This window comes from Xiphophorus couchianus, chromosome 19 (genome assembly GCF_001444195.1).
Source record: "Xiphophorus couchianus chromosome 19, X_couchianus-1.0, whole genome shotgun sequence".
Lineage (NCBI taxonomy): Eukaryota > Metazoa > Chordata > Actinopteri > Cyprinodontiformes > Poeciliidae > Xiphophorus > Xiphophorus couchianus.
Genome location: NC_040246.1, coordinates 5599752 through 5627074, shown reverse-complemented (window position 1 = coordinate 5627074; position 27323 = coordinate 5599752). Strand labels below are relative to the sequence as shown.

The 27323-nt window shown below is 39.9% G+C and overlaps 1 protein-coding gene across 2 annotated transcripts in view; it reads left to right on the top strand.

Annotated features, from left to right (window-relative positions):
* The window catches only part of efna2a (ephrin-A2a), a 120845-nt gene extending 96188 nt beyond the window's left edge, over positions 1-24657 (top strand). The window contains exons 2-4 of one of the 2 annotated variants that reach the window (XM_028000542.1): positions 10706-10998; positions 17907-17972; positions 20911-24657. In XM_028000542.1, the coding sequence (XP_027856343.1) occupies positions 10706-10998; positions 17907-17972; positions 20911-21032 (481 nt within the window). In that variant the 3' untranslated portion in view covers positions 21033-24657. Of the gene's footprint in view, positions 1-10705; positions 10999-17906; positions 17973-20907 lie in introns of both variants that reach the window. The other variant, XM_028000541.1, reaches the window with a different exon arrangement.
* The last annotated feature ends 2666 nt before the right edge of the window (positions 24658-27323 follow it).

The following is a 27323-nucleotide window of genomic DNA, read 5'->3' as shown; positions in this document are numbered from 1 at the left end:
GTTAGAAGTGGAATTTGTCAGCTGGGGATACTGATTGTTCAAAGCCAAAGCGGCTGGATCCATGTGCTTTCTCCAACCCAGTTAGGATTTCAGCCACATTAAAGCAAAACAGCAGAAACCAAGATGTCCTCTGCAAAATTATACCAGTTTACATTTAATCTTTCCTCCAATCACTGCAATCTTGCCTTACCCATCATAATCTGGGGATATCAGGCTACGACACAGCATGACTTTGATTGATAACCACAGTTGTGAATGCAAGCTTGCACTTGCGCGCATTATTTTCCAGCCATGCTAATAATATAACCTTGAGACTAATATCTGTTTGAAGGAATGTTTGTCCACTGAAGACGATCTTTCAAACATGTATTTTAAGTATGCAGACGACCACTTTCATCCACTTGACTTTTCTTTTCTTTTTTTTTTAACCAAAATCTTTCAAGCATTTAGGCTGACTGAATTTTTTTTATTTTTTTTTTCCCCCTAAGTCCGACGCGTGAAGGGCACATTAGTGGCAGTGACAGAGAGAGATCAAGTGAAGCCGGAGAAAACAAGAAAGTAATGCATGGGGACGGAGTTAACATAGTGAGGGAGAGAGAAACGGAGAGAATGAAGGGAGAGACGGAGAGAGGGAAAATTCCTTTGATGTGTTAGTAGATCCAGCCTTCTGTTTAGCACGCAGGAAGGCATAGTAAATATCCAATGCTTCTCCAAACATATGCTTTGATCACGGCTATGCTGAGAGATGATGTTGATGACTGAATACTGGAGAGCAGCCACTACACACAGATTAACACATAGTTGGTACTGTACATGGAAAAAACAAAGAGGAAAAAAATACATATTCAAGCCCTTTTCCACTTTTCGTCTCTCAGTTCCTGTTACAGCGACGTGCTCGACACTTTTAAACAAGCTTGTTTAGTGTTTTGTGATATTCGTTGCCCCTGCGGCTAACCAGGTTAATTAAAAGCAGACGAGAAGTACAACGCGAACACCAAATTCTCCAACTGCAGTACAGAGGATGAAATTCCAGTGGAAATGTGAGGAGAATCTGGGACACTGGGAGATTAGGTGCCAATGAAACCACAGTTTACACTCTGACAATGTGAAATGGGAAAAATGCAACGAATGCACTGCCAAATTCAAAGCTCAATCAAACACATTGTTTGTGAGTGATACTCCCATTTTTGGATGTTCTGGGTATAAATCACATTCTTATTCTTTTTTTTAAAAAGTGTGCACACTATTATTGGTCTCAGCGTTCATACAAAGTACAGAAATCAAAACCACATTTTTATTTCTTTACAATTAAAAATATGTTTCATTCCACTCTACTGGAACAGGGACTGTTAATCATTTTAAACAAATCTGACTTTAATATAAGTCAATCAATCAATCAAATTTTATTTGTACAGCACATTTCAGCACCAAGGCATTTCAAAGTGCTTTACATCATATCAAACACAGAAACACAATGCAACATAGAATCAACAATCAAAACACGACATTAAGTCAGGTTCCATCAATAAATTTGTAATTGATTACGTTTCAAAGTGTGTGTTTCTTTGAAACTTACGTTTCGTAAGTGTGTTATTCTGAAAAAAAAATGATAGGAAGATCAATATGCATAAGACTCATTAAAAACGTCCGTATGAAATGCCTTTCACTGGAAAGGCATTTTGTTTCAAAACATGAGAAATGCAGATGAAAGACCAAATAAACTGAAAAATATCTGTAAAAAAAAATAAAAGGAATTGTGACAGTACCAGGGAGGAATTTTTCTCTACTTATCCCATTAAGCAACCATTAATTACATTCATGGATTTAAAGTGTTCAACAAAAGCTTACACAGGCTGTGAAATATTCTTTTACGTATTGATGCACCAATATGAAAATTTGGGTCAATATCAATATCCAGTATTAAAATTGCTATTATGGTCAATAATATAAAAATGTTTCTGCCCTTTCAAAGCAACACTGCTGCTTCTCTGCTTCAGCTACCAGCCAAAAATCCTGCACTGCATCATGGTCACAGGCGCTAACAAACACCAAATGGTCACATTAAGACACGCATGAAGTGCATTCGCTTATCAGGGGTGTCAAACTCCAGTCCTCGAGGGCCGCAGTCCTGCAACTTTTACATGTGCCTCTGCTGCACCACACCTGAACAGAATAATTAGGTCATTAAGGCTCTGGAAAACTGATCTACACAAGGAGGAGGTCATTAAGTCATTTCAATCCAGTGTTTTGTACCTGTGGCACATCTAAAAACTGCAGGACTGCGGCCCTCGAGGACTGGAGTTTGAGACCCCTGGCTTAGATGATAAAAAAATAAATGGTCGCAGTAGTTAACATGGAGTCAATCCTCAAACCTTCAAGAAATAACGACTGGTCAATTATTTGTACAGTCTGGCTCATTGGATTTTCTGCAATTCATTAGCCCTGACTAATTTGTGCGAATTTTCACAGGTCCAAAACACACACTTTTGCTCATCAAAAGAAGCTCCTGCTCACCAATTCCTACACGACTAACACACACGCACACACACACTGAGGATAGCTGTTTGAGAAGTAGCCAGGAAGGAAGTGTGAGTGCTTTCCCATGTCTTTTTTGGCTGGTGCACTGTGTGTGTTTAATTCTGAATGACACACAGCCTGAGAAGACAAGATGGAGGCTGCGGGACACACAAACCTGCCCTCGCATCAACATGTGCTGTTTAAGATCTCAGAGTGCAGTGACACAACAGCATTGGGCACACACACGCGCACCCCCCCACCCCCCACACACACACACACACGTCCACATGCCGTTTCCCCTCGCCTTGGTAGATTAGGAATGCAGACGATGTCAAAGCAGCAGGCCAGAGCGCTTAGTGGCTTAATGCGACCTAATGTATCCTGGCACATTAGCCCCCTTTTCGAACCTAGCATCCTCGCTAATCGAGACCCACTTTACCAAGCCACCATTTACCCAGCCATGGTAGCAACACACACACACACACTTCCTGCTTGTAAATTCAAAACGGCTAATGCAAAATGGTTGTCATCCCTAAAGGTATCATTGGACAATCGATAGGCGAAGAACATTTTCCTCAGATGGAAAACCACAGTTGTCAGAATTAAAACAAAACAGGAAAAAAAAACTCCTGCTCTATTTGCTCTTCCTCCATCTGGCCTCCACCTTTAATGCAATCTCATTACCCCATGTTTCCGAGTCCGCTCCCTCCCCTCTCTGTCTTTTTCTTCTTCCTTTTCCTCTTTTGTCCTCGTTCCAGGCATATTTCCATTTCTCCTCTGCCTGTTTCTTTTGTCTTTTTCCCGTCTGTTCTTTCCTTGAAGTGCTTTTATTCTCATTCTGTGCATCACACTTGCTGTTTCTCTCCATGCCTTTCCCCTTTAGTAGTTAATCAGACTTGATTGGGAGCAGAGAGAGCCGAGAGGAGCTCCCCGGTGGATCAATGTCTCTAAATGATCTGCTCAAGGATCCCTTTAGAAGCGGCGGGCTGTGCTCTGATAGGGCACCGAAGCATGAATGCGCTCATTTCACATCTAACTCACTTCCTGATTTGCCCTCTGGGAGGGAGACAGGCCTGCCATTATAGGGATAATTTGTCCCAAAGCTAAATATCCCGCTAACCAAGAGAGCTTAGGCTAAAATGTCTTTATTCCAAGTAATCAATTACTGCCAAGGTGAGGAGGAAAATGATGAATTTGTTCAAAAGAACTCAATCTTGCGTGTGCGCACGGACCATCTGCGGTGGCGAGATTGCCCCGAAAAAAAAACAAACCCCGTCTTTGTTTATGCTCATTTGATTGAAGTTGCTTTCCCGCGTCTCAAATTTGTTGAGCTTCGCGAAACAGGATTTGATAATCTGCCGTAGCTTAAATCCATTTGATGTGGTACATTTGAAATTAAATTGATCTTGTTGCCACCGAGAGAGACGGCGATAATGACAAACACCGGGAGAAGCGGTTGCAGCAGGGGGTGCGCATGTCCACCGAGACATTTGATATTACACTGATTCATTTTAACTTTGTTCAAGATGTTACACAGCACACTGAAGAATGTTTCAAAGTTATTTCACTTTTATGGAGGGTTATTAATGGTAAAAGTACACAAAGGTGGTCAATTCTTCCTAATTTGCACAAATCAAAGTTCCAACACAGACAAATTTTGTAAGAAATCCTAATAATTCCTTGAAAATAAACGTATCTGTTTTTTCAGAAGGTTCTAAAAGCCTCTAATTAGTAAGCAATGACTTTCTCTTTTGCTGGGTGACATTGTAAATATAACGTGATGCAGATACTTATAACTTTTAGCCATGTTTATCTTGCCACCAAACACAGTAAATATGATGACAGTCAAATCTTCAAATGTCACAGTTAGAGAACTGCAGCAAAGAATGGCATCTTGGGGACACAGTGTCTCAATAACAACTATAGTTAGACGCTGGCTATATGCTAAACAGTTGTTTGGACAGATGTCATGACAAAGTGAAACTTATGGAGTTTACTAAACTCTCCTGGGATTGTGAACTGGGTGCTTAGGTCAGATGAGGACTTTGTGTAAATGGCCTGTACTTGAGGAGAGTTTTTTCTAGTCCAGAGAACTCCAAAGTGCTTTACGCTACGTTGAGTAATTCTGACAGAAGCAAGGTTCCCAGGCATCAGTGCCTCTGTACCCTCCAATCCAGTGGTTCCCAAAGTGCCATTGCAGGGGGGGGCACGGGAAGCGGTATGGATGAATGAAAAAAAAAAACAGTTACACAAAAGTGTTTCACTGTAAAGATGGTTTGTGTTTTGTTGCAACCTGAAGTGTGAAATAAACTTCAATGGAGTTTGAAAACAAAATATGTGTATAGGTTTATGTCTGGTTGAGCAATGTGTGTGCCCAGTTGATCTATTTTTTTTTTTTCGTTTTTGGGGGGGATTTTATTGTAATCCAGAGGGGGGCCCAGAAGAAAATCTTTGGGAACTACTGCTCTAATCAACAGCAGTAGGCAAGGCGGGTGAAGTGTCTTGCTCAAGGACTCAAAAACAAATCAAACAGATCAGGATTTCAAACCAGCAACCCACCAATTGGACAAACTCCTACCGCCATTATAACGGTCACCCCTTCATGTGTGTCGCTTTGGATGCCCTCACCCTCTGAATCAAACGCATTGTGCTACTTGAGTGTTACTCTGGCCGTGAAATTGTCCTCTTTTTTTCTTCCATCTTTAAGTTAAGTTGGTTGAATCAGAATGTCATTTATGCTCTATTAACCAGAAATTAACCAGAAAGTTGGTCAAACTGTCAGTTTCACTTTCAGTTTCAAGCATCTGCATGCTGAGGTGCTTTAACTCACGGTCAACACAGACAGAGCCTCTTCATAGCGTTGCATAAAATAATGTTATTGACTCATTGCTACAATATCAGAATATCAGTTGTGTAAACACTGCTTAGCTGTTGATCGAATTAATATATGCCAAAGTGTGAAATGTGTAGGATGGTGATGCTGGAGCCTTTACCAATAAAAGCTTAGCTTCCTGCTCTCATGGAAGGCAAGGCAGATACACAATGGTGTGATGAGGGTATGAGACCGTGGGGTGTTTTTGGCAACAAGCCATCCAGAGGGATTTGGTGTGATTTTTAAGAGAGAAGTATGTGGAAAAGCACATTGTGACGCTGCTTAGTACAGTAGGGGATCTATGATGCTGAGAACCCTGAAACCCTTGCTCGTGTGTGTCATTGTGATCTTTTTCAAATACCTGTTGACTGCCAGAAAACTGAAAATGGGTCATTATTGGTGATCCAAAATCAACATGGAAATGCTTCACCAGACACTGAATCAACTTTTTTCCTGGCCTTCACATTCTCTAAACCTTAATAAATAATGAAAACCTGTAGATTGAACAGAAGGAAGAGGGCATAAGAGAGGACCAAAGACTTTGGATGATAGACAGATTGTGTAGAGAGGAATGGTCAAAGATCAACCTGGGTCCAATCTTGTGAAATTAGAAAAGTTCTGTTGCACTGACAAATGGGTTTTATACAAAGTATTGACAGCATGGGTACCATGAACTATGGTGCAAGTAATTTTGGGAAAACTACTGAGCCTCTTTCATCCCTACTGACTAACTTTATTAAATTATCCTTCTCTAAAAAATCTCAGTATTACATTAAGCTACTAAAATCAAAGATGAATTTATTTTTAACATTTTCACTTATCTTTAGCATGAGTATCAACAAACGTGTCAGCATTTATATTTGACAATTGATTTTTGTCATTTATGTCTTGTATTTTCGTACAAAAATTAAACACAACTCAAAGATATTATTTTCATGGCTTTTAGTCAAAAACATATATATACATCTTGAAAACCTTTGCCAAAGCATGCAATTAACCTAAGAAAAAGATCAAATGTTACTGTATGGTTCAGAATCAGGCTGTGCTGACGATAAACACCGCTTCCTTGTTTCAATAAAACCCGAGAACCAGCATGAGATGAAGAACAGCCACAGAAACAACCTCTTACTCAGCACGTCAAAACAACGGAGACATCAGTGAAGCTCAGAAAGAGGACAAACTTCAAAGCCACATTTCATTCCTCAGACCACCTCTAATCCCTGGAGGATTCCTGCAGATTCCTCTGAGCACAGATCAGTGACTGAAATGGACTATCAACCCCAAACTGCATCACACACACACAAAAAAAGCATCATAAAAGGCAGTACTTTCTTAGGTAACTTTAAAAATTCCTTGTCAAAAAGAAGCTGCTGCTTCACCTCTATGGCCGAGACGAGTTCTGACTCTCACTAGGTTGTCACCGAAGGTTCGATGAATGTGACATGTGATGCTAACACTGTTAAAATATCATATAGAGACATAGACTGCTCCAGCTCTGCTGTTGTAGGGACAGATACAGGAAATCCTTCCTGCCACGTGCCATCTCACTGTACAATAAAAGCTAAATCATTGTTCTGCACTAATCAGTCCGATTTTGCACTGTGGCACACTTGCTGTACATATATTTACATATACATATCTGTATTTTTTTTTAAAATCTTTGCAAGGACTGCTCTTAGTTGCTTTTTATATTAACAGCAGAGGTGTGACCAAGTCACTGTGTTGCAAGTCTCAAGTAAGTCTCAGGTCTTTGTCCTCAAGTCCGAGTCAAGTCTCAAGTAAAGACAGGCAAAAGTCGAGTCAAGTCTCAAGTCAGGAACCTTTAATTTCAAGTCATTTCGAGTCGTTTTAATTTTATTTTTTTTTTATAATTTGCAATTATACATAAAATTCAAATAATAGGCCATATGTTCGTTTTAAAATATGTATTTATCTCAAATGATAGAACATGTGTAGCTGAACACAAAGTATAAAAAACATTTTTAAATTGGACCACTTTATTGCCCAGTTCTGTTAAACTTGATATTCAATAAAAAAAGACGAAAATGCTGACATTTCCACAGCACAATACAAAGAACCATAACAGCAGTTTTTTCCTCTTTTCTCTGACCTGTCAAAACAATATATTGTCAATATAATTTCCCAACGTAGATGTCTTCAAATACACCAACCATCCTTAGATGATACTAGACCCGGTTCATCATCATGATGGGACAGAGAGACTCTGTTCCCTGTGTTCAGGTCCAGAATCTGCTTTCTGTTACGGAGCCCCGCTCACTATCCACCGGCTTCCTGAGCTAACACGGTGCACATTATTTGTGGAGGCATTTGAAGGACCGGATTTATGGTAAATAATCACCAATTTAACCCGGAGTACACATGCTAACACGAAGTTAGCTAAAGTCAGCTATCTTACAGCAAAAGAAAAGCGCCACCTACCGATCTTTGTGAAGCTTCAAATGCCGGACAGAGTTGGACGTCGTGGCATCTCCATCCGATATTCTCTTCTTGCATGTTTTACAAGTTGCAGTTCGTTTTTTAGTCGAAAGTTCATAACCTACGTAGCCAAAAGAAATTAGCATATTCCAGCGGTTATTTCGTATTTCGTTCCCTGAGCTCTGCAGCTTTGCCGCGTTTTTTTAAACGTCCAAATCCTGTTAATTTGATTGGTTGTGCTGCAGCTACGTACACATACATACATAAGGAGAGAGGAAAACCATAGTGACGGTCTGCGCATATTGATACGGAATGAGTGAAATTAATTAATGACGCCACTTTATAAATAATGTGTTTTAAATTTTAAGACTTTGAGTAAAAAATATCAAGTCTTTTCAAGTAAACAGCTTCAAGTCGAGTCAAGTCCCAAGTCAGTGACATGAAAGTCAAAGTCAAGTCCGAGTCTTTGAGCATTTTTTCAAGTCAAGTCTCAAGTCGTGATTTTAACGACTCGAGTCTGACTCGAGTCCAAGTCATGTGACTCGAGTCCCCACCTCTGATTAACAGCATTTTATATTTTACAATTTATAGCATTTTATATTTTATTTTTATTTTTATTTTATCTACAACTACTACTCAGTGGTAGTTGTTATTGTGTCTTGTCTCTATGCTGTAACTGCGAAGTAATTTTCCTGCTGGGATGAATAAAGTACTGCTATTCTATTCTATTCTATTCTATTCTATTCTATTCTATTCTATTATATTATATTATATTATATTATATTATATTATATTATATTATATAGGACCAGGTATCCTTTTCACCCACAACATTTTCCAACAACTTACTTTTGGAAGGTGATATACTTCCATCTTCAAACGAGTTTCAACCTAAAAAGCGTTTTTCTCACCTGCAAAAACCCAAAAATATAATATACTTCTGATATAAGTAGTAAAACATGTTAGTTGTGCCCTGTTTATTTTAGAGTTTATTCCATTTTATTTTTCAAACCCCTTGAATTTTCTGCATTTTGTTGGGTTTTTAATGTTTTTATTTAGATTTTATTTTGCGGACCAACACAAAGTAGAGATTAATAAGAAAATCTCCAAATCAACATCTGAAATGTGTTGTGTGCATTTGTTATGTTTGGATAATAGACTGAAAAGTGTGTTAGTTGTTCAAGCTTGGTATATTGTTTTTACCTAAATCGTTGACCAAAAACGACTCCACAGCTATATTCCTGCTTTGTTCCCAGGTCTTCATGATGCTGTATGTTCACTAATGAATACAAATGAACTTCTCCTTAACAATGACATGCTTCTTTGTGTTGGTCTGGCACACAAACTGCAGTGGTTCTTGCATGAACGGCACTCTGGGTGACTCCCTTTGTCTTTCACCAACCGACCAATCAAAATGCAGGAAATCATATCAAAAGCTGGCACCGCACACAATAAATATGCGGTTGTACTCAGAAACTGCTAAATATGTTGAAGGGGTATGGAAACATTTGTAAGTCTGGGTAATAAAATAATTAATTTCCACAACTTTAATCTGTTAGCAAGAGTTTCACTTCTTTTGCTTCTGAAGTTTAGTTTCCATACTTGCAGCTCTGGCACAAAGTGAAGCACAGAGATAAAGCCTGTTGTCTAGGTGAAACAATGCAGGCGTATATTTCAAAGTTTTGCTACGTACAGCAAGAAGAGCGGAGGTGTCAAAGAGCTCAGGCATCTTCACATGTGTTCCTGTACCAGCATTTTACATCAGAAGTACTTTGACTTCTGATGTTCTAGATGAAAAAATATAGAAAGGAAATAACATTTTTATATAGTATACTGTATGCATGTCGTTATTTACTCGCTTTCACACATATTTCTTTATGCCAACCTCAGTAATCAGCGGGTACTGAAATAACTGAACATCTACTATTCCCAGCTTTGCACATTTTGGATTAAAATATGTTAACAGCCTACTCTTGAACATCACTTTACCCACTTCTCTCAAGTATCATCCCACCAAGCTCATTTAAGCTCCCTCACTGGGAAAAGACCCTTGAATCAAAGCTTTCACCCCTTTACTTTAGCAAGTTGGTTTCTGTGCATGCTTTAGTGTAGCCAAACTTTTATAAAGTTTTTTAAATACCTACCATACAAAATCTATTTTATGGTCAAAGAACCTGCAGACTTTTTTTCCTTCTTATTGTTAGGTTTTTAAGCAAAGAGAAATGTCAAATATTTTCAAAAAGAGATTTTTTTTTTTTTTTTATCATTGCATATTTATTTAAAGTGAAAACTGAACAAATATTATTTGTGATCTAATGACAAAAAATGGATGCTGTCTCAGTGTCCTTCATTTGTGGAAGTTCTTTACAGATATTAAGTAAAGACCAATATTAATAAGAGTCACTATGGTAGGCCTAAAGAGCCACATGTAGCTGCAAGCATTTTTTATATTTTTTTTTTATCGAAATTATGCAACATCAGCTGAGTTTATTTAAAGTTACAGATAAATTAATCTCAGGGCATTTTACTTTGGAAAAAAAAAAGTTTGATCCAATTACACTCAGTCAAATTCTAGTTTAATCAATCTCAGCCCCAGGGAATTTAATTGTCTTCACATTACACAGTGTGATTACATTAGATGCAAACTCACCCCGGTTCTTTCTGCTGTGCAATCATACAGGAATCCAGTATTAGGTAGAGAGTCAATATTCATAGTTTTTCAGGAAAAGTAGTGCTTTCCTCTTGCGTCTCTCACATAATCGAATTATGTTTCAGCAAACCTCATGATTCCTTCATCCACGTCTTTGGGGTAACACACTTGTCATGTTGAATCACTGAGGTTTTAATCCATAGTTTTTTGGGTTTTTTTCTGTTTTGCAGGTTCTGGCACGGCGAGTACAGAGTGGCAGTGAACATCAACGACTATCTAGACATCTACTGTCCTTACTACGAGGGTCCTCCATCCCACGGGCGAATGGAGCGCTACATCCTTTTCATGGTCAACCACGAAGGCTACACTTCCTGCCAGCACAGGATGCGCGGCTTCAAACGCTGGGAGTGCAACCGCCCCAGTGGACCCGACGGGCCCCTGCGCTTCTCAGAGAAGTTCCAGCTCTTCACGCCCTTCTCGCTGGGCTTCGAGTTCAGGCCCGGACACGAGTACTACTACATCTGTAAGCCATCAGCTAACCGTCTCCCATTGTGGATTGTTTTGCACAGCCAATATCTGCATGCTATGCATATGCAAGAGAGCGCGCCTGTTTGGATTTGATCCGTGCTCAACATGCATGTGTAAACAGTATGTAAATATCCAATCAGCCGAAGTTGATAGAGTAACTTTTCAAACATAGACCCCTAAGTTACTCGCATGGCTACAGGCGTGAATAAACACACCTCTCTCCTCCCCCTCACTCTTTTTATATCTTGATACATCTCTCAGCGTGTCTCGATATCATAAGTGGTGTGCTCAGCAAAGTGGTAAAAATGTCACCAGGGGTACTTTGTAATCATTTTTATATTAGCTGTATTGATGTTTCTCCTCACTTCAACAAGTGATGTATTAGTGGCACAAATGAGCTTTGCTCCCCTCGAGAATGTTTTTCTGAATCAAATTAAAGTGCTATCATTCCTCCAAGCTCACGCGGGACAGGCAGAAGCTCGGGTGTACTCGTAAACACCTTTTTCTCTTTTTCACCAGCTCGCTGTGCCAGATGGGTTCACTATACATGTCCCACATGCAAACTATTAAGAGGAATATTAGTTACAGATCATTCAACATTTCATAATAGAAATTACGTTGTAAAGCTTTTTTTTTTTTTTGATGTATAGGTGAGAGGAAACGCTTTACACAAAAAATTGGTGAGAAACAAAAGAAAAAATGATCAGACAAGGTTAGGATGTCATTGAAACTTTTGATTAAACTGTGCTGTTGTTTTCTGAGTAAGTGCGCTCCAAATTGGAGCCAACAGCAGAATGAGCAAGATGTGTCCCGATCAGACGTTTGGTTTTTTTTATCCCTCGTATCAGTTTTACTTAACATTAGTCGTTTATTGATTTTGAGACTCAATCTATTATGTGCAGTTTACTAAAGGGGTAGCTAACATTAGCATATAGTTTCTCTGTTTTGATATTATTGGTAGGTAAAAGATAATTTTTTCATTTATTAATTAGCTCTTTATCTCCTCTATTGTCTGATCAAATCAAATGGCAGATGAGGTCATGTGACACAGAGAGACAGCGAAAGAGAGACTACAGTCTCTCTTTCCCTGTAAATATAGTTGGGAAGCATGAAAAAACAAATCTTAGACCGCTGATGGAAAACCCAGGCTGCACAATGTGAAGAAAACATGAAACAGATCAATTGTAGATTAACTGGCCTTTACAAACCATCTGGTTGGAAATTTTTAAAACCTCAGAATTTCACACAACTCAGAGTGGAAGTTGTTCCTGAACGATGAACACTCAAAGTGAGCTTTTTTGGTATAAGTGAGATGAAGAACACAGAAATGTGGCGAAGTAAAGAAACCGGGAGAGAGTAAGACTCTGAAGAGATAACAAGAAGGGTGAACATTTTACATTAAGCCTCTTCTTTTGTTATACAACAGAGCTGTTTTGTTAAGTTTATACGGACAAGCTTTTAAACTCGCTTGAATTTGAAAATGTTGGCAGCCTTTCATAAATTCTTGGATTTTAGGGAAGGAATTACATTCTCTAAAATGAACACCAGGAAACTGCTGTTTTAATAAAGCTAGCCACGCTGATAACTTCTTTTTTTTTTTTTTTTTTAACAAAAACTACCTGAGTGCCATCAGTGACAGTCCACTGCATGACACCATTTCTTCACAGGCGGCAGAAAAACCGACCCTGATCTTTTATAGCGGGAGATTATGTATTTGAGCCATGACTTATAACAGGATGAAGGTCCGGAGCCACAGGTTTCTGTTCTGCCTGAGAGTGGGACAGGTTTCTCTGCCCTTGGACATGGTTCTCATGTTACATCAATATTGCCTCAGTTCTGAGAGTGCTTTCAGAAAAGAAAAAAAAAAAACACTGACGGAGAGTGTCTAAGGCTTTGATTCACTCCTTCCCTGCTGTTCTGCATTCATATTTTACTTGCCATGCAGAAGCAGTTTTTGTTTTTGGCAGTGCAATAAAATAAGCGAAAAACAATCACAAAGCAATAAAAAAAAGCTGTGTCCCTGTGTGAAAATAATAATCTAAATCTAAATATTTCTAATATTTGCGAGTATGGTATTTGAGTTGTCAACACTACAAAGGCACAGCAGGCAACAGTCGGCAAGCTAAAGAGGCGCAGATAACAAGTCGTGCTGCTATTTTCCCAGTCAGCACACACTCACTCACACACACATTGTTTTTCATCTTACGTTAAGACACTTTGGGCCCCTCCAGACTTGTATAGTTGCTGACTTTGGTATTGTGTCTCTGGAACCCCTTGGGCTTGTGTGCATCCAGATGACTGGAGTGCTTGTGATTATCTTTCGCTACGTGTGTGTAGGGGGGGTTGTCCGGGGTGGGCGGGGAGGGCTCGACTTGGGGGTCAGCTGTCAAACAATCGTGAGTCTGTGAAAGGCCACGTCCGTCATCTTGATTGACAGCACCGGCGCTCAATTTTCATTTCTCTCTGTCTATTGGAGCAAACCAGCGGCCTCGAACTCACGCGCTGGTCAGGCCTGTTGTGGAACTGCTGCCCATGACGACTTTAAGCAGCTGACCTTTCTGATGAAACAGTGTTTGTGTGCGTTTTTTGGCCAAGGCCTGCCAGAGCGTCCTTGGGTGTGTTTGTGTGTGTGTATATATGTATATGCAGGCAGGACGTGTGTGAGTGTGTGTTTTGTCATGTGCTTGACATGTTGACAGGTCAGTTCCACCCCACACTTGCTTTTCCCAGCTGCCATCTGATGGGGTTGAGTGGTTTTCAATGGGTTTTCAGGATAGATCGGATTGCGGATGTGCTGGGAAACAGAGGTGCTGGGATAGTTGATAAAACAAGGAAAAGGGCAAAGGTGAAACCGAAAGGGAGGGTGCATAAGGAAGAGAAGGAAAAGAAAAGTTCCAGGATGTAGCAGATTTCCCAAAACAGTCAAAAGAGGAAAAACAGCCTGGTTATTTTCAGCATGTAAGGGTTGGGAATGTAGCAACGGTTACGTCAAGGGTAAAGGAGGTGAAAGACAGAAGGATGAACGAAGGGAGGAGTTGATGACAGACAGGGAGGGAGCAAAGGGCAAAGGAAGGGTCACATTTATTTCCTGCTCTCTGTGGATCCAGATGATGGTCCACTGTGAGGTCACCATGGTTTCTGGATATGCAGACCTCCTCACGTGGGGAAAAAAACAATAGTTCTTCTCCCACATTTGTGCAGCACGCATTCCTGCACACGCACGTGTGTGCGGGCGGCGCGGCCGTGTGCACGGCGACATGCGTGAGTGGTCAAACTCTGGCCACCATCTCCTCTGAGGTCTCCAGCTCTATTTCACATCAGAGTGAGGTGGGACTAAAAACCCTGATTCAATTTCATCCACTATACTTTGAAGTTTGAATCACTGGAACTTTTTTCCCTTTTTTTTTTTTTTTTTGCATTTCTTCCCCTTCTTTTCAGGGGGTAGAAGTATAAAGTCCAGACCACTCAGCGCCACTGTGGTTAACACTGTCACCTCACAGCAAGTGGGGACTTGCATCTGCTGGGATTTTGCATGGATTTCCTTTCCAATTCCAAAGACATTCAAGTCAGGTCGATTTGAGAGGCAGCTATTTCCCCTAGGTGTGAATGTGAGTGTGACTGAATCCCATTGGGCAGGCTGATCCATTACAGAGTTGTTTACATTGCTCAGTGTGTTTATAGAATTTCACAAGCTCAGGAACATTGGTTCAGGAGCGCTTTAAAGGACCTGAAATAACAACCTCAGCCATATGAAAGACTTACTGCATCAAAAAGACTGCATGAATAAATACATAAATTCCACAATTTGACAGATTTTTAATGGTTAGTTCAATCAGAAGTGTGTCATTCGGGATGTATTTCTGATTTAATTACGAAAAATAGCTAAATAACATGACTGCTAACGTTAGACACTGATGCGGTTTTCTGACGATGACTTGCAGATTGTCATTTATCACATTACAAACACGAACTTCAATGGATTTTACAGAGATGTTATATGATGCATCAACACAAAGTAGTGTATAACTGTGAGAAGGAAAGAAAGGGATACATGTTTGTCAAGATTTCCAAATTAAAACTGGAAGAATCTGCCAAGCATTTGCATTTACCTCCCTTTACTCTGATTCCACCAAATAAAACCAAGTGCAGCTGCCTTCAAATGTCATCTAATACTGAGTGTAATTTATTCTCTCTGTAAATCCAGCTCTTCTGGTTCCTCCGTCTCAGGAGGATGAATCTGTCAACAGAGCAGCTTTTTGTCTCACAAATCTGGTTTTGACAAAAAGAGTAGTTACCTGCAGGCAGAATACGTTGAGTGTTGGAAAATTAACACCGGACCAAAAAAAGTGAGTCTGCTGAACACTAGAGACTGATTAGGAGCTCAGAAACAGAAGCTATCTTTTTTCCATATTTATCCAGACCTGAGAAATTCAACTTGTATAGGTTTGACAAAAGAATACAAAGAAAAAATATATATATATATAATTTTAAAACTGTAAAAATAAAATTCTTTAGCTATTTAAATATAAGAAATTAGACATTTTGAGAAACTTTAGTCCTTTGTTGAGAAAATATACAGTCAAAGTACCTCTTTGTGTTGATAGTCTAACATGCAGATGAAGTCAATTTTGTGCTGCTGCTACACAGAGCTAAACAAAAATAGGAGTATGAGTGTTAAAACCGAAACATGGAAACATTTGGGACTTTTCACCCTTTCTTCTAATTAGTTTATGTAAAACATTGGCTTTTAAAACCGCTGCAGCACTAGTTTAAAAAATGGTGAGTGGCCATGATTAAACATAAAAATAATAAGAAAAAAATATAGTAAATTCAAAGCTGAAGGTCAGTTTAAGTAAATAAATAAAGATGAGAGGGTCCGTTATTACTTTGAAAATGTTTAACTTTTAATTTTTCTCTAGCAAATCCATGACATAGAGTGTGAGGGTTAAGTAAGTCGTGATGGGATAACCCAGCAGGCAATTTGAATAATTGTAAAACTGCTTGAGAGGAAGCGCCACTAAATTATGCTGAGAGAAAGGAGGGATGCATTTAACAGGCCCGCATTACTCAGCTGGAGTTATTTGTTATTTCTGATTGAAGCCAAAAGGCCAACGCCAATAAACTTTCTATATATTCTATAAACTCACATCATCACCCTGAATACACAGTTTTTACATGGAAAATAGCAGAATATCTGTCTAGAACACCTAGTTTCTGTCTTTTCGTTGCACACATTTTTAGATCTTTAATGAAACTTCAAATTAAAAAGTTAGAGTCCTTGCCAAGAAAGCGTTGTTAAATCAAGATTTGGCCATGTTCGGTATCCAAAAATCTGATTTTTGGATGCAAAAATGCAATTTATTGTGGATTTTCTTAAATTCACACAGGGGCAAATGCCCCATAAAGGGTCAATTACAAATATACGCCCACAGTGACATTTGGTTAAATGTTCCTTAGCAAGTTACACCACTCTGTGTTTTTATTTAGCTTGCTACCATTAGTCTCTTCATCTTTTGTGCTGAGTTTCCTAGTTCTTATTATATTACTCTGTGCATTTTGGTTTAAATTCTTAGTTCTTTTGGTTCATTAGATCCTCTCTGTTTCCATTTAGCTTCTCCTATCTCCAGTATTCAGCCTTCCCTCAGATCTCTTCTCAGATTCTCACCCAGCAGCTGTATTTAAGGCTCTTTTTCTCACTGCTGGATTCTATTCACGCGTTTGCCCTGGTTCCTTTGTTGATGTTTCTGCAAGTTTTCTCATTCTGAAATCCTTCGATCCAACCTCCAACATGCATTAGCTGAAGATCTACTGTCATCTGCTGTCACGGTTCTATGGTGTTTGGGTTTCATCTGTTTGTATTTTGATTATTTCCTTATTTTCTTCAGCCTTTATCTGCTGTGTCTAATCCCTTTTCTGTAATTAGTTCCTTGTTCTCTTGATTAACCCTGAGTGTACATATTTTCTCACCTGTGTCATTGTTCGATCCTGGGTTCTTGTGTTCATGCATGCGCTGACTGCGTTTGTGTGTTCCTAGTTTTCCCTGAGTCCTGAATAGGTGTTTTTGGACTGCCTTTGTTAAATTATTTTTCAGATTGTAGCTGAAAATGTCTTGTTGCACTTTGGGTCCTCCTCAAAATCAACAAATCATGACATATGGGTCCCTGGGTGGGTAGAGTAGCTAAAAATTGTACTAGAGTAAGAGTAGCACTACAGCATTCTTTTATACAAGTAAAAGTAAAAAGTGGATTTCCCAGAAAGGTAAGAGTAAAACCACATTTGGTAAACAGTTTACTCAGTTACTAAGTAGCAAATCTTAATATCTGATTTAATATTCTAAAACGTCTTCATGCTCTTTTCTGGCATTTTAAAGACCAGGAAATAACATTAGAACAACAAAGCTGGTATGTAAATAAGTATTAAGGTGTGTGTCTGTTTCTTGCATATTTTTGATTAAAATATGTTTGTACTGGAAAAGGGTATCCAGCAATCTTACTCAATTTTGCTCAAGTACGAGTATAGTAGTTCATGAGCGTATTAAATGCAAAGGTTATTGGATCTTATTCTGTGCACTTGCCTTATTTTTGAAGTTTAGATGTGTCCAGCTACCCGGAGGCAACCAATTGAGTCCATGCAGTGACTGTATATTAACCCCTAATTTACACTGCTTGCGTCTCCACCGCAGTAATTATGCACCCATTATAGTCAATGACAGAGTTTGCACTCCCTCCGCACGCAAACGCTGTCATTGACTCCACATCACCTCCAACATGCAAAACCTAATGACACCTGGCCCAAAAAAAAGCACTTAAACACCATCCGTTGGATGCTCCCTGTATTTAATCAGCTACACCAATGCTTCAATCTCTAAACTAATCACATTTTCCAATCTCTCTCTGTTTACAGCGTCTCCTCACCCAAACCATGTGGGCCGGGCATGTCTAAAGCTGAAGGTGTATGTCAGACCTCCAGGTAAGTCACGCTATAACTAAACACACACACACAGACACACCCCTACGCAAGCGCACGCGCGCAAAGGTCCAGATTGCCTATCAAAGTAAAATTAGAAGAGAATAAGAGGTCTGATGGAATGCCCTGGCAACATTCTCTGCTCTGATTCAAAGACCAGCCAGGCAACACTTTGACACCTTCAGACACAAAACACACACACTGACAACACACGCCTTCACACGTAGGCGTGTACACAAGAGTGTATGCGAGAGGCCGCGCGCACGCAAACACAAGTATTTGGAAACAGACGTGGAGATACGTGTGCATGTGCACAGGCACAAAGTAGCATACGCACCTCACATCAAATCACTTCGCATCACGCTGGGTGTGAGGGAGACCTTCTGTCCTTGTAAAAAGATCACAGAGTCGGCTGAAAAGTGCTTTCTAAAAACGGTGACCAACCCCCAGCATGACTCTGCATACTGGATTTCCTCAGAAGATTCGAGAAAGGACTCCAACCAGTCAACACCTTTGCTTTGCAAAAGTTTTTACTTTCCTTGGCAAGGCAAACATTTGTGCAGTTTTGTGGAATTTTATGTGCTAGACCAACACGAAGTGATGCAGTGGTGTACAAACTTTTTGTCCTCAGGGCCAAAATTGTCAAGTTGAAAGTGCTTGTGGGTCTTCTTTTCTCTTTTTCTTTTTTTATTTATGTGACATTTATTACTTTATCTTCTCAAATAATAAACTAAAACATGCAAGATTTTATTGACACAAACAAAATGATTTGATTTTGTTTAGTTGCGCAACACAAAGAGGGTCAGGCTTTTTTTTTACTTTTTGGGGACGGGTGGGTGGATTAGATTGTTTCCTTAAGTCAAGTCTGAGGAAAACTTGCTGGATCCTTGTGGTTCTAAAATATATATATATGCATATTTTTAAAAGGTTTTATTGGCTCTAGTGGCCTTTATTTGACAGTGAATTGACAGAAAAGTTGGTAATAAGAGAAGGGGGAAGACATGCAGCAAAGGTCACCAGACCAGGAATCAAACCTGCGACGGCCTCGTTGAGGACTAAGGCCTCCTTATTCTTTATGTGAGTTTTCTTTAACCCCTGCACCACCACAGCACCCCCAATAGTTCTAAAATATTACAAAATCATGATAAATGCAAAAACCTGGTCAATGAATAAGAAACTTGTGTGGAGCCAGATCTTTTTCTTCATTTTTGGATGATTTTATTTGTCTGTAAAATTTGTTGACTTAAAAGAAATGTAAAAATTGTCCAGCTCACAGTTGCCTCACTCTGTGGTCAGGGCCCACATAAAATTTTCCAGAGAGCTGCAAATGGCCACTTAACCAAGTGTGATGTGCATGATTACTATGTTTGTGGCCCTGTAGACTAGATGGAAACATAAATAAGACCTTTAAGATAAAAGTTGTGTGCTTAAATATTAGTTTATCAATCAAATCAAAAGATTATTTTTGTCTGGCTGTGATAAAACATCTATAAAAGTGAAAAAATATTCAATATTACATTACTCCTCAAGCGCAGAGGTGGCTAAATATTCATATTTTGATGGCATGTTAGTGGGTTTTATCTTATTAAAATTGTGCACAGGTGGCCCTTTTGATGTCTAGAGACTAAGTAATATTGCTATTATTTATACTTTAGTTGTTGTTTTTTTTTTAAAGAAATTTTGAAAACAATGCATCACTTTGGTGTTGGTCTATCACATGAATTTGCCAATAAAATATAAATGTTTGCGATTATGTTGTGGCGAAATGTGAAAAACTTCAAGGGGTGTAAGTACTTCTGACGAGTACCGCATGAGTTTTGCAACATTGGTGACTTTTACGTAACAGATTAATTATTGATTTGTTTTTCTAAATGTGGCGGGCTTGTTTCTAAATGTGAAGATGAGGCGCTACTTCGCTGCCTTGCTTTAAAAAAAAAAAATAATAATAATAATCTATTTCCAAAATGGCTTCCTGGGTGCAGATTGGGCTGGGTGCTCTCACTAGTGTTCCACGTTGGCCTCTGATTCTACCATTTAAAAATACCTCAAAGGACGCCTAACGTACATGGGGATCACATTCTGGCTTACATTACACTACAGTACACATCCACTATTTAAAAAAAAATAAAAATTTACATGTGCGTTTGATCTAATACCAATTTGACCTCAGGAGTGTTCAAAAATAAACCTGATTGAAAGAATCAAACCTTCGTAGTAACACCCCAGACAACGGCACGGCTTTTAAGATCATCACAAAGGAATGTCAGCTTTTCTTTCTCTTTTTTTTTCACAGCTTTCCAGCCTCAGATCATTCCATACTCCACTACAGAGGAAGAAAAATCTCTCGTACATTATTACTGATACAACATACGTTCTTTTATTGTCGTCGCTACTGCTTTTCATTAAGTTTCTGTTGTTTTTTTTTATCTGTGTGCAGTTGAAGTAATCTGTCTGACATTGCAACTTTCATCTCCTCGGTGAAATGCTGTCACTGTGTGAGTGAGCTGTGTTTCATATCTGTGCTGTGTGAGAGGACGTGTGTGTGCGTGCATGGGGGGGAGTGTGCGTGTGTGTGTGAGTGTCAGCTGCTCCAGATTCCGAGTCTCTGTGATTAAACTGTAATTAGGTTGGTTAACCCCCCTGCAGAGCTATGTTGCTGTCGTCTTCTTCGTCTCCCTCTTTTCGGCTCTGCATTTCTTTCTGCTGTGTACTCTTTGCCTTTCATTAGCTGCTCAAGGATGAAGAGGGGTTTCTTTTTGTGATTTGTCACTCGCTTTCAGTCTTCCGCCCCACCCTGACAGATCCACTTGTCTCTCCTTTGTTGTTGTTTTTTTTCTGTTTTGTTTAAAAGTTTGTCTTATTTTTGCATCTGTCTGTGTGTCCTTCTCTGTTCAGATATTTTGTCGTTTTCTTTTTCTTCTCTTTGCCTCTGTTCCAGATGGGTCGGGATATGATTCTCCGGAGCCGTTCCTGACTGACGGAGGTCCGGGCTCCGGCGCAGGCTGGGCGGTTCTGTTAGCGGCTCTGGCCCCGCTCGTCCTGGGACCCGTCTTCAGGCTGTGACTACCCCACCCCCGTCTCCCTCCTCTTTCCGGAGCGTCCATCCTGGGATGATGGGCTGGGCTGGCTGTCCCTCTAAATCCACCACCCCTCAGGGAAGCCCTTTGTCCTCCACTCTCCTTCTTCTTCCCACCTCCACCTGCAGTATGACCACCAACCACCCTCCACTGCCAGCCCCCTTTTATGGCGCCCAGCCACAGACACCCTTTCCTGGATTACCTGCAATGTTGTTGGGTTTTTTTTAAAGCAGTCTGGGAAGCTACCCTTCCTTCTCTTATCCCTGAATCCTCGGTGGAACAGCACCTTTTAGCTGAAAACACAAGAGAAATGTCTCAGCACTCATATCAGGGGGTCCTTTTTTGACTTTTGACTCTTGCCCACTGATGGGGTTAGATGTAGCCATGGCTATGATTAAACTTGTCATTCCAGTGCAGTCCCTATCCTCCGATCACGGCAGGGGGTTTGGGAGGTGAGAGGGGCATCGTACGATAGGCCTGAATGCACAAAAATTGGTTTTTTGCTGCTTCCTCGATCTAAGAATTGGAAGTGGCCAAGCTCGCATTGAAATTTGAATTCAATAGGACGTAGACCATCTCCAAAGTGCAATGAGGATAAGAGTAATTACGAAGAGAGCAGGAGAAAAGTGACCTGGACTTTGCTGTGATGTGAAAAGAAAAGTGTGAAAGAATACAGCTGAGAAAAAAAAACCCAATAAGGCAGAGTGGGAAATGTAACTTACTGCAGTGCCCAGGAAACTTCTTTATACACCTTGAGCTTTTTACAATTTCGTAATCTCCAACCTCAAGTTTTAGTGTATTTTCCTGACATTTTATATGATAGAGCAATGCAATATAGCACATAACTGTGATGTGGAAGTAAAAAGCATATGGTTTTAGTTTTTTTATAAATAAAAATATGAACATGTGGCAGGTGTTTACGTTCTCCTACCTGTATTCCATCTTTCTCTTCAAGTTTTCTGGGGTTGTAGCTCTGCCAGCTTTGCACATCTCTACAACAGTTTGCCTCATTCTTAACTGTAAAATACCTGCAGTTCAATTAGATTGGATGAAGAGTCTGCAAACTTGAAATTTCAAGTCCTGACACAGATTCTTAATTGCATTTAGGTCTAGACTTTGACTGGGTCATTCTAACACGTGAAAACTTTGATCTAAGCTCCACCATTGCACTCTCAAATACTCTGCAGCTTTTTCTTGCATGTTAGCATAGTTGGACACTCATCTTTTGATAGATTTGGTTTCTTTCCATAATCGGATAATGGACTGAAAGAGCTCTGTGAGAAGAGAACTGAATTCTTATCGCTGCCGCACTCTTCACATTTTTATGCGCAAAAACAGTTGGAACAATTATACTACTCTGTGTTGCTCTAGCACATAAAACCCCACTAAGTCACAGCAAATTTGATGTAATGAGACAAAATGTGAAAAAGTTCAAGTGGTATAAACACCTTTGACAAAACACTGCAAGCTGTGTGCGTTCGCTACGATTTTCCAGGAGCTCTGACTTTGCATTTTGGCGACAAGTATAACCATAGCCTGTTTTAACGGGGCGGGGGATTGGGTGGGATGTCATGGGTGGGTTTGGTGGGATGTAGATTTTCAGGTGGGCTGTGTTTTGTCTTTTATGTGTTTCTAAACAAAGCATTTATCACGGCCTGGCCTGCACAGGCGTATCCAGCACTAGCTAATGTTGTCTGGGTCGGGTGACTTTTGGAACCAGGACTTTCTCTTGTATGAATGTACCACTGGCCACCCACCTGTTTGTTGTTTTCTTTGTGTTTTTTTTGTTTTCTCCGTATTGTCATGACTGTGGTCACTTACAGTACCTTCTCTCGGATTGGCAGGATTTATCAATGGCTCTGAGATTCGACGAGAAGGCGGGGGTGAAGGGTGGGAGGGCAGGTGAGAAAAGGAGGCGACACTCAAGTTGCATGACCACTGTGAAACCTTCAGATCAAACTTGTTTCTATTGATATATTTTTTCATGGTAAGAAAAAACAAAATCAGAAAACATCCCGCTTCAACTCTTTTGCTCTCCCTGAGACTTTTTCAGACATCAAAGGCGGGGTGGGTGGGGGTAATATTCAGACTCCTTCCTCACATAGTTTCTCCTGTCTGGGCTCTCAGTCGTTGATGGATTAGCTTGGGCTGGAAAGATAAATGGACCCGCAGGGCGAAACTGACTGGAAATCGGCCCCCGAAGCCCAACTCGGATCACGACGGACGTAAACAAGGACTGAAGCTGATCCCGGGTCCGGGGGGTTAAACCAATAAGGGAAGCACATAGACTGTGGCAAATGAGGCGAGGTGTGTGAGCGAGCTGTGTGTGAGGTAGCATCACAAAAACACACATATGCACACCCCGACGACATACACACACACACACAAACACTTAAAGCGACAGTGAAAGCCCGCACGGACAAGAGCGAGCAGTCAAAGAAAGAGTGTGTTTGATGGGACTCAAGCATAAAGAGTAAGCACTGTGAACACACGCACGCACACACACCCACCCATGTAACAATCCATAAACAGATAACCACACTTGCCAGCATACATGCAAAAAAAAGAGTGCAGTTGTAGACATTTACAAAGACATGCAAAGGTGTACAAAACACAAACAAGGGGAAATGCTTGTTCCCCTATTCCATCTTATTTTTGTAGCATTTAAAATCACTGTTAATTACTCCTTGGTGGAATGCAGTGATGGGGTTATCGCCTCAGAAGGATTACAACAACAACAACAACAAAATGTGTCTTCTCTTCTTCTGTTCCACTGATGCTGTCCCTCTATCGTTTCTTCTTTTTCTCCGCCGGTTCGTGATCCACGGTTGGTAGAGGCTCCAGGTCTGAGCGTCATGTATGAGTTTGTCTCCTTTTCTGTTCGTGGTGTTTTTAGGGCGGGCCTTCGCCGCCGGGGTCGCTCAGTTGGGACGGTGGCGTACGCAGAGGTCGGCTCGGGGAGAGAAACACACAAATAAAGATTGTCTTTTGTCTACTCGAAAACAACCCGCCTGAGTGGAATTTCTTCAGTGGAAATGTGAATTCATTCTCGTTTTATGCATTTCTCCCCCCAACCCCCCGCGCCCCCTCCCAAAGGGCAGATGATTGTATTTATGTATTAGACTGCACCTGGGTCTTTATTTGCCCAGTCCATCTTTCTCTGACGTCAGTCTTGGAGTGGAGATTATTGAGCTCTGCCAGTCAAAGCATGAAATTATTCAGAAGAAATCACCCTCTCTCATCTTCAGCTGTTTCCCCCTCAGGGAAGTGACAGCTAATCTGAACTGCTGACAACGTGGAGACAGAATAGCTTGATAGCCTTTCCTCTTGTGTTTCTATCAGATTTCCTGCATGGTGACTGACCAGCGATGGGAAGTAACAAAAGAGCATGTCTTCAAATGCTGTTCTGGGGTTTTAATTGTCTTGGATATTTCGATGGTCAGTTGCTTTCCACAGTATTACATTTTTGGAGGGATATATTGTGTCTTTTACTGCACTACATTGATTTTATAGTTAGAGTTAACAGGTTGCTTTGAAAATGTTCTGTATGAAATGATCAGATTTTTAAAAATACACCATTTAAATAATACTAAGTGGTTACCACAAGTAAACGGTGTCAAGTTTTCATTTCTCTGTGTTTCCGTTACTTCTTAATTTCTACAGGAGCCGGCCCGTGGTGTAAGCAAACCCTGCAACAACTTCGCCGCTCCTGGTGGCCTGTGGGCTCCAGGGTCATCTGAGTTTAGACAGGACAGGCTTACAAAAACACCACTTGCTTACATTTCAGACTGGTTAGCAGTGTTAAGTTCCAGTTAATCCTCCACTGGTTTAGCCTCTCAGTCATATTTTAATTTTATTAAAATGTTTCCTCTGACTGACAGGAAAATTAACTTTCTGAAGGGAACTACGGATTAGGGTGATGGCAAGGAGCCCTTCTAAAAACTTGGAGGTTATCACTGGAGATAAATCATCAAAATATCCAGGGAAACGTGGAAAAGCTGGTAATTATGAAAAGAGTTTAAATGCTGAAATGCTAGTAAGGATTTCCCCACTGATTACTGAGAAGAGTTTGAATGATTTTTTTATTGTTTTTAGCTAAAATGTAACTAAAAATATTATTCCTATCAGAAACAAAAGTCTTTGTTGAATGAAAAATCATTTTAAATCTAATTCTGCCAGTTCTGAGCTGTGTAATTCTGGGTTTAACTACATGCCAGGGTTAAGAGCGGAAATGGCTTCAAAAAATCAAAAGTTTTTGCCAGACAGTTTTTCATCTTAAAGTCTTTTTTACATTATAAAGTCAATGAGATGCCAGAGAACATGCTGGTGTGACTGTAATTTTTTCTGTTGTCATTGTAGGCATGAATTACAACAGCACTTACAAGGAGAAATTTCTCTTATTCTATCACAAAAACCTGAACGTTATCAAGCATCTGTTTAATTTGCAATAGTGGGGTATATGCTGACTGTCTAATTCAGACTTGTAATATCTCATGGTAAGTTTAAGGCAAAGAAATTGTGATAGAGATAAAATACAGAGCACAGATTTTTATTGAACTACCTAGACATCCAGGGAACTGGGCCAGAACTTTCAGGATGGAACAGGTAAATATATTGCCTATTTTGGGTCGAACAGGCTGTACTTTCTTGAAACCACTTTCACTCCGGCTCTGACTGATGCCAAAGGTGTGGGGAGGCATGCAGAGAAAACAAACTAGCATAGTATATAGCGCAAAACATACTTCCTACTTCCTACATTCACATCTCCAAAGAGTCCTGGTGACTCTGTTGGGCCCGCTTCCTTGACAGGTTGGAAGATTTGTTCTAAGCTTTGATCTAATTCTCAGAAACAACTCTTATCTTATAAAGCAAACTTACATGAGGGTGGCAGCTAATCAGCAGCATTTTTCGTTAATGAGAGCTGTATAATAAACACTCAGTACTGAAAGTTAAGGTGACATCTGAACTGAAAAGGAAATAAAATAGTTAACTTTAATGTCGTCCTGTTTTATCTCAACTAAAATAAAGACTAATGCAGCACCGAACGGCTTTCAAATAAGCAGTAGGGTTGCACCACAATCTCAAGGTCATAGAAACACCAAAGTCTGAGAAACCAGCTTAGCCTATCTGTTTGAAAAAGAGAAAGATGACTTATTTTGGTTGAATTATGAGTCTAAATTTGTCTAAATTAGTGGTTCTCAACCTCTTTAGCTGAGAAACCCATTTGAAAAAGCAACATTTTAAAAATTTGCCTTCCCCAGATTACTATCATGATGTTTTCAAACACAATTTATCCCAAAATTATTTAAAACCCTGGTAGATTTGGAATAGAAGTATTTGACTGAGGTGTTTTGTGTTTCTGACTAGAAGTAATGTTGACATTTCGTAATAGCCAAATTTTAGTCCCAGTTGTAATTAGGATTAGGAAGATGGCAAGGAGGTCTTCCCATCATAAATGGATAGAATAAGTATTGTTATTAAAAAAGAATGATAGATCATTTTAAATTCTAGCTTTAATGTCCCAACACTATAAAACTGTAGCACATTTACTCAAGACTATCAGATTGTGACAATGCTATATTTCCTCATGAATACCAAAGAAAGCTTATATATTTAGAAATTTATATTTTAAGTCTTATTTCAATGATGATGTAATTAATTCTGCTCTGCTGTGGTCATATTTCTGTGACTACTTCTGTCTCATGAAACTTCCTCTCATTATCCTTGACTCTCTAAAAGTTGATGTAATGGTGAGGATCGTACCTTAAACTGGGCCCCAAAGTGCAATTCTGCTACGGCTACATACAACCCTGGACCAGGCCTAAAAAATGTTAACTATTGGATTTGCTAATAATCCATGCACACGTTCAAATGAGGACATGTTTCACAGCTCACTTAGCTCTAAAGAAGAATGTTTGCACTAGGAGTTTTCTTTAAGCTTTTCGGCCTTTTTTTTCCTCAAACTGTTTCTTGGATCCACTTTTGTTCTTCAGCATTTCTTTCCACCATCGTTGCGTTTGTTTGATCTTCTGAGCACTCTGGATTTTTTTCAGCGAGGCTGGAGAACCGGATCTGCGGGGAGCCTCTGTAGTTCACTTAGACTGTGTGCCCCACGTGGAGCGGCTGATTCCTCCCACAGCAGGTTAGGGGTTTGATACCAGCCTCAGCCATTTACTGCAAGTCACCTCCTCCCTTTTCACTAGATTTATCAAATAAGAGCTGCGGAAAACAGCAAATATATAACAGGGATCTAGTTGGATGACTTTGTTCAGCTGAA